Genomic DNA, 8,241 nt, shown 5'->3' on the forward strand with positions numbered 1-8,241 from the left:
CACACACACACACACACACACACACACACACACACACAGGCATTCTCCCTCAGCGCATGCGTTCACGTATGTATGTATATTGTGTTTGGATGGAACTCAGTTGGTAGAATGCTTGCCCAGGATGCACAAAGCTTTCTCTTGGTTAGATCTCCAGAATTCATAAACTCACCTGCATGTAATCCTAGCATCAAAGAGGTGGAGGCAGGAGGATCAAAAAAGGATCAGAAGTTCAAGGTTACCCTCAGGACCTGAGACCCTGTCTCAAATCAATCAGTCAGAGGCTGGGGAACTAACTCTATATGGATAAGGTGCAGACAGGAGGCCCTGCAGTGGCTCCCAGAACCTATGGGGTTTAGTGCATGCTTGTAATCTCAGTGTTTGGAGAGGTAGAGACTAGTGTACCCGAGGCTTGCTGGCAAGCCGACCTAGCCTAATTTGTTAGCCTACATCCCAGTAAGAAACCCTGTCTCAAAAATCAAGGTGGGTGGTGTGAGATGGCTCAGTGGGTGACAGCACCTGCTGCCATGTCAGAGGACTCAAGTTCGAGGCCTGGGATCCACACGGTGGAAAGGACTGACTCCCTAAAATCTTCCTGTGACCTCTACCTGTGCGCCACGGTATATATGAGTGTACACACACATTCTGCACATACTCACAGATTAATTTTACAAAGAGTAAAAATGTAGTTTGTGGTGGTTTCAAAGAAAATGGTCCCCAAAGGGAGTGGCACTATTAGGAGGTGTAGCCTTGTTGGGGGTAGTATGTCACTGTGGGGGTGGGCTTTGAGGTCTCTTTTGCTCAAGCTTCACTTAGTGTGATAGTCAAGTTGACTTCCTGTTGCTGGTAAGATGTAACACTCTCAGCTCCAGTACCACATCTGCCTGCACGCAGCTATGCTCCTCATCAACGATCATAATGGACCGAACATCTGAAACTGTAGGTGAAGACACCTCAATATTTTCATTTATGAGTTGCCATGGGTGTGGTGTCTCTTCACAGCAATAAAAGAACTCTTAAGACATAGTTACATATTAAAACAAAAACAAAGTGAATTCCTTCTGAGGAACAGCTGAGAATGACCTCTGGCCTACACACACACACACACACACACACACACGCACGCACACACACACACATGCACTCCAGAAAGGGAACCCATTACGGACCAAAGTAACCACTGCACGAAAGTCCAACTTGGTAAGCCAGTACATTTTTATTGGGGTTACTACCAGGAATATGAGTGAAAGGTTACTTACAAGGAGCAGGGATGACCCAAAAACCATTGCACCATGTTAAATCCCACCCCCAGCTTGGGTGATGGCTCGAGAAAGTGCGGCCCTGGAGCTCTCGGCACAGCCCGCAGGCAGTTTGAGAGTCTGAGAACCCTCCCCCAGCAGTTGTTACCCCTTTTTAGACAGCTGGCAAGAATCTTTCTGTTTTCCCAGACCTTTAGTTTTCATCCAGAACCTCACAAGCCTCCTTTCCCCCATCTTGTCTGGGATTCTGAGGGAAATACCACACAACAGTAGTCACGGGCTGTTCCTCAAGGTTTGAGAAGAAGAGAACCAACTGTCAAGGGCCTTGAAGAAGCAAAGCTCGAAGCAGTAAAAGGGAATGAGAGATGATTTGTTCTGGAGACATTTTGAGGATCCAAGAACACAGATTTAGCCGGGCGATGGTGGCGCACGCCTTTAATCCCAGCACTCAGGAGGCAGAGGCAGGCGGATCTCTGTGAGTTCGAGACCAGCCTGGTCTACAGAGCTAGTTCCAGGACAGGCTCCAAAGCCACAAAGAAACCCTGTCTCGAAAAAAACCAAAAAAAAACCAAAAAAAGAACACAGATTTAGGTAATCCTAAAATCCATGTTCCAATGTGGAAACAGTTTCATGAAATCTTAGTTTTACAGAACAAAGTGAAAGACCCTCAGAGTGGTCCTTCCCTCAGGAGGAGACCCCTAACCCAAGGAACAGTCGAGACCATGGCTGCAATTAGCAAGAGGTTTATTGGGTGCACACAGGTACCTGTGGGCAGCAAAGTCCTTTCGGAGGACTTGCGCGCCTGCAGGCTGGGAGAAGGTCTTTTTATAGGAAAACGGTGGCAAAAGCAGGCATATAGAAGCAATGCATGGTTACAGGGATCTCATTGGTCAGTTCGAATGAGGCGATGGGTTCATTTAGGGGACAAGTTTCCCGGAGACATGAAGGTCTGATAATAATAGCAGACTTGGCCCTATCTAGGGTACATGTAGTTTTTCCCAGAACTGTTAGTTCCCCTCCTAGGCCTGGTGTCTGACCACAGATATCCTGTTTTGGCCACCTAGGAGTACCGACTTTACCTTGAACTTACATTTATTTGTGTGAAAGCCTTGCAAAATGGCATTACAGCAGCTAAGCTGGAGTCTTTCAAAAGAAGGTCATAAATCAAGGTAATTAGAATACATCGGTGGGTACACCAGAGAGGCAGTTACAATGCGATGGGGAAGCATTTCTATGGGCCCAAGATGTTATCAGAACTTTGGGATTGGTGGAAATTAGTGGTCTGCTAACTTAACAGATTCTAAAAGTTATTTTTTCTTAAAAAAAGATTCATTTATATATACAGTGTTCTGCTTGCATGTATGTCTGCAGACCAGAAGAGGGCACCAGATCTCACTACAGATGGTTGTGAGCCAGCATGTGGTTGCTGGGAATTGAACTCAGGACCCTTTAGGAAGAACAGGTAGTGCTCTTAACCGCTGAACCATCTCTCCAGTCAGGTTTCTCTGTGGCTTTGGAGCCTGTCCTGGAACTAGCTTTGTAGACCAGGCTGGTCTCGAACTCACAGAAATCAGCCTGCTTCTGCCTCCCGAGTGCTGGGATTAAAGGCGTGCGCCACCAACGCCCGGCCTATCGTAGTTGTATAAATCAATCGCACCTTGGACCTACTGGAACTGGAATTAGCCCCGCCCCGCCCCGCCCCGCCTCTGGGCGTTCTGCCCCGCCCCGAGGGACGACAGGGAAGGGAGAGATGTTCCATTCCTATCTCACCGCAAGTCCGAATGGTTTCTCGTGGGTGCACTCTGCTGGGTTCTTCGAGGCCTCCACGTTCGACCCTGCGCTCTCTGCATCCTCCCAGAGTTGTTGCACCCCCAACCTGGAGCGTTCGGTTCACCGAGTGCTTTCTGCTCGCTGGCCCGCTGCGGAACTCTGTGCGGTAGACGCGTTTCCAGAGGACTGAGTTCACTGCGTTGTTAGGATTTACGTAGCTTCCGGTAAACGCTACGGCGCATGGCGGTGAACTACGGGAGAAGGTGTGTTGTGGCGAGGCTCTGGGTGTAGGGTCTTTGTGAATTTCGTCCTGTCCCACATTTTTAGGAGTTAGGGAGTCCTGCACTGGAGACACCAGCAGCCTCAGGCCGGAGAACTCAACGCTCTCCGCGCAGAACCCGGCTCCCCCGCCCGACTTCCGGTGCCTCAGACCCTCCACTTCTCAGTTCAGTGCAACCTGCTTGTGACTCCGCCGCCAGAGCACGTCCCGTAGGCAACACTGTGTCGATGAAGCAGAAGAAGAAGAAAATCCCGACTAGGGTCTCTGGGACAAATGGAGACGAAAAGACCTACGAGAAACCTGTTCCAGAGGAAGCTCCCCCCAGTGCTGAGGCCCAGGTAAGGTTGGGATTCCCTGTGAGTTTTCTGGGTGCTGGCCCGCCTGCGAGTGTGGTCTAGGTAGGCAAAATTAAGGCCCTGAAGGGATGGGACGGGAGTCTGTGGGATCCTGATGCCTGTCACAGCCACGCCCCTCTTTCCATCACAGGCGGAGCAGCTGGCGAGGGAGCTGGCCTGGTGTGTGGAACAGCTGGAGCTGGGTCTCAAGACGCAGAGACCCACCCCGAAGCAGAGTGAGAGCCCCTTCTTTATAGTTAGGGAAGTGTAACCGGTGACAGTGCTGTGGCCGATGGCGTTGCCAGGGGATGGAATTGTTGCTTTTGTACTTAGTGTGTATGAAGTTACCAGCTCCTTCTCTCTGTCTGCAGAAGAGCAGGCTGTTGGGGCAATCCGAACCTTGCGCAGTGAGAAAACTCCCTTGCCCCGGAAGAGACAACTGATGCGCTCCTTGTTTGGGGACTACAGGGCTCAAATGGATGCCGAATGGCGGGAAGCCCTGAAGGCCCTCAGGACTGGTGAGGAACTGGGAAGAGATTGATTAAATATATCTACTTCCAGGGGGTAGGGAGAAGCTCGCTCAGGGAACAATCCTAAACAAACCTCTCCCGGGCAGCGGCCCAGGAAGGAGGAGAACCCAGGTCCTCACCTCCTTCTGCTTTTGGGGTGGGACAAACCAGCTCATCTGTCTAGACCTTGGTTCATTCCATTGACCACAAACATACTAGTTGGGTGTAGTTTTTGTAACTAAATGACCTGGATTCAAATCCTGGATCTTAACATTTTTGGCAAGTTACTGCATTGCTGAATCTCATGAGGGAATGACAATGTTGATGTTATAGGACTGTTGTGTGGGCAGTCATAACTGCATGGATAATGTTGGCTGTTACTCGGTTCTGACTCTCTGCTCCCCCTTCCTGCAGCTACCCAGTCAGCCCGGGTCCAGCTTGTAGGCGAGGAGGCCAGAAAGAAGAGCGGAAGGGTCTGCAGGCCTCGTCCAGCAGGAAGAACCAAGGCCACTGTGGACTCTGCTGATGAAGAGTTTCGGTTCAATTTCTTTTAGATGCTCCTACATTCTGGACTAGTCATCCTCCTCCAGCGTGGTGTGGGGATTTGTCTTGAGTGCAGGGCCCGGCTAGGAATTGCTCTCAGTGGAAGTGGGATTGGTTTGTCCCTATCTGGTGTGTGGACGCGAAGCTGCTGGCCCTGTGAGACTCCTTATGGGAACTTTTGGAGGAGATGTTCCTCCGGTCAGAAGAGAACTTTTCTGTGCATTTGGGAACTCCTCTGTGATAAGCCTGCTTGTTGGGTGGGTTGGAGAAAGAAATGGTCCTCCGGTCTGGGAGCAGCTGTTGGCGGTGAGGAACTGAAGAAGCTGTGAAATTACTTAACACATAGCGCTCACTTTTGAACGGATGCCCTGGCCATTGGCTTAGAGCTTTATCTATTGTTAGAGCATACCAATAAATATTTTTTTTCTACACACAAATAATTTATTACTGCAATATACACAAACTATAAAGGAATAGGAAGTTAAAATATCTGCATTGTAACAAGCAGGTGACAGTTGAACGTCCAGGGTGGAGAGAAGGCTGGGACGGACTGCAGTGGATCGGATTCCCATGGTAGAAAGGGTGTCTTCAGAGGCGAAGGGGGTCCGGGTGCAGCAGCTTCTCAAACACAGTTTCCTCGCTCAGGCTCATGAGAGGCACTCCATTCAAGGGGAGATGTGCAATCTGGTGCTCAGGCAGGTCAGAACTCTCAAAATCTGGAGGACTGGAGCTGGAGAGATGGCTCAGCGGTTAAAAGCACTGGCTGCTCTTCCAAAGGTCCTGAGTTCAATTCCCAGCAACCATATGGTGGCTCACAACCATCATCTGTAATGAGATTTGGCGCCCTCTTCTGGCGTGCGGGCATACATGGAGGCAGAATGTTGTATACATAATAAATAAATCTTTAAAAAAAAATCTGGAGGACTGAAGAGGAAAACTTTTCTATTTCTGGGTAGGTGTCATCAGAAGCAGGAACAGAGCTTTTGGTCTTAGCAGGCTTCTCGGTGATCTGTAGTGCTGAAGCATGTGCATGTGTGTCTTCTTCATGTCCCACACTCACCTTCTTGACAGTCGAAGTTGGCAGTTTTTGTTTGAGGGGCCTATTAGTCTCCACCGGCTTTCCTATAACCCTGTTGACAGTTCCCAGAGCCTTTCTGCCGGCTTTAGGCAAGGCTGGAGCATTGAATACTTTGCCAACTTGTGGTACTGAGACCTGTAATTTCCTATCTAAGGCCTCGACACCAGAACCCAGCTTCAACCCATCTTTTAATGCCAACGGGCTGCCTCAGTCTTCATTATCCTTATCAACAAAGACTAGACTAGCCATCCTGGATTACTCTGCGACACCTTACCAGCCCCACCCCTTACAGAATGCTCTAGGTCCTAGAGTCTAGGGTGTCTAAGCCCTTCCTGGACTAAAGAATCCTTCTCGCAAGTATGTAGTCCTTGGTCAAGTCAAGTCATCGTGTAGTTACCTGTACCTGGAGCCTGCTTCAGGGAGAATTTAAGGCACATGCCAGGTCTTGCTTAGATTACTAAGCTATATCTGGAAAGGGCACCTTCAGAGCAAGCCTTGAAGTCCAGGGAGACTATCTCCAATGGTTTGGGTGTTGATGAATTATTACTGGGGATAGAAGAAGTTAAATATCTGAATGACCAAGCTTGCTTGGAGGGAAAATCTCCTGGAGGGTAAATATAGTCATAATAAGAGAAAAGTCCTACTTTATTAACCAATACCAGGGATGTTGTCCTGGGGATCAGCGTCATATTAGAGGAGATTTGCTCTTCATTCTGCTGGCACCAGACTGTTCTGTGATTTGATCCAGAAAAAGAGCCACATAGAATGTTGGAAACGTTGAGCCAAGATCATCCTAGGAACCTTCTATAATGCTGTAGATGCAGAGCTGACAGGGATACTTCTCCATGTGAATGGTACCAGGGATCCTGTAGGTGTTTTGTATAGAAGGTTCTCATGGGGCTAGAGATGGCTGTGTTGACAAACTGCTTGCCTTGAAAGCACAAGGACCTCAGTTCAATCCACAGAAGCCACACGAAAACGCCATGTGTGGTAGCAAACATTTGGAATTCCAGCAGTGGAGAGGCAGGGGCAGGAGGATTCCTTGGGCTCAGTAGCCAGCCGGAATAGCTCAAGAGGTGAACCATGGGGTAAAATGTGACTGTATCAAGAAATAAAAAACAAGATGATGATCCCTAAGGAAGAACACTCAAGGTTGTCCTCTGGCGTTGACATGTATACACACATGTGCATACATGCCTGTACATGCATGGAACTTCTCACCAGCAAGAAGCCACAGGCTGCCTCAGAATCTGTAATGATTGTATACCCTTAGACAATAAATCATAAATCAAACATGCTCAAGCCTGTGTGACAGCCATGACTAAGTTCTAAGGGGTTGCAGAGCTTCCTAGCACAAGGATGAGCAGCCTCGGAGCTGCTGCTGGGAGCCCTGCTGTCATGTGGGTTTCAGCAGAAAGCAGACATTGTGCTGCAAAGTATACATGCTTCGCTGAAGAGAGGGCTTAGCAGGGAAGAACACTGGCTCCTCTTCAGGAGGATGCAGCTTCTGTTCCCAGCTCCCACGTGACAGCTCACAGTAGTTTGTAACCACAGTGACACAGGATCTGACATCCTTTTCTAGCCTTCTTGGGCTCCAGCCATGCACTTGGTGCACATAGATGAATTGAGTTCAGGCACGCTCAAACATGCAAACACGCTGCTGGTGAAAAAATGGAAGGGGCATGCATAGCTCTCCCTTGTAGCCATTTGAACATCATTCCAGGCTTTCAGAGTCCCAAAGGATTTCAAGAGTCTGGGGAAGAAATGGCCACAGCACCCTGAAACCACAGAGTGTTTTACACCAAGCTTGGAGATACAGCACCAGATTCTGCATTGGTTAAGGGCATCTGTCTACGGAGTCTGATTTAGCCTCGTCTTCCTTCTAGACTTCGGCTTAGTCACTTTCACTTGGCAAAAATACAAGCACCCATCCTCCCCATTTTCACCACAAGAAGGTTCATGTCTTGGGTTATGACTTCCAAGACAAAGCCGGTGAGAACGGGAAGATGAATATCACAGGCTGCAGGCATCTCATCACCTCCTGCACAGCAGGGTCAAATCTGTGTCCTCAATGTCTGCTTTCCTCTTGTCCATATGGCTGCGTTTGAATCAGGACATAGTGAAAACAGTTCTTTCTGGGAGTCATGGTCGACAGTGATAAGAGATCAGAAGCCATGAATCCTGGACTACACAGCTCTAGCTCACACCTCGGTCTCTTTTCAGGTAATGTCTCACTTAACTGCAGCCTGACACTGAACGAGAGTCCTGTGCTCTCAGAAACCTGCACAACCTTGTGAGGGACGTCTATAGGTTCCATCTTTAGACAGAGACACCCCAAATTCCTTAATTTGTGGGAACACTGAGAACTCTGCCTGCTACTATTGGCCACTGGGGCACAATGCTTCTCGGTGGCCATGGCTGAGGGGAAGAAGTAGCCAGACTCACTCTGCTCCATGGCTTCCTCACCACA

The 8,241-nt window shown here is 49.0% G+C and overlaps 1 protein-coding gene and 1 pseudogene across 1 annotated transcript; one reads left to right on the plus strand and one right to left on the minus strand.

Moving 5' to 3' along the window:
* The first annotated feature begins 3,266 nt into the window (after positions 1-3,266).
* On the plus strand, positions 3,267-5,124 carry C15H8orf33 (chromosome 15 C8orf33 homolog). Its single transcript, XM_026782682.1, has 5 exons — positions 3,267-3,272; positions 3,354-3,644; positions 3,793-3,877; positions 4,013-4,159; positions 4,565-5,124. Exons 1-5 carry the CDS (start codon positions 3,267-3,269, stop codon positions 4,702-4,704), a joined length of 669 nt encoding a protein of 222 aa, XP_026638483.1. The 3' UTR covers positions 4,705-5,124.
* Positions 4,790-6,020, minus strand: LOC101997553 (annotated as a pseudogene).
* Positions 6,021-8,241: the final 2,221 nt, after the last annotated feature.

This window comes from Microtus ochrogaster, chromosome 15 (assembly GCF_000317375.1).
Source record: "Microtus ochrogaster isolate Prairie Vole_2 chromosome 15, MicOch1.0, whole genome shotgun sequence".
Lineage (NCBI taxonomy): Eukaryota > Metazoa > Chordata > Mammalia > Rodentia > Cricetidae > Microtus > Microtus ochrogaster.

What these genes read in the sequence shown, in the direction of transcription:
- C15H8orf33 (XM_026782682.1), top strand. An exon ending in CCCCCAGTGCTGAGGCCCAG is followed by an intron (nt 3,645 to 3,792) that starts GTAAGGTTGGGA and finishes TTTCCATCACAG; the next exon opens with GCGGAGCAGCTGGCGAGGGA. An exon ending in GAGACCCACCCCGAAGCAGA is followed by an intron (nt 3,878 to 4,012) that starts GTGAGAGCCCCT and finishes CTCTGTCTGCAG; the next exon opens with AAGAGCAGGCTGTTGGGGCA.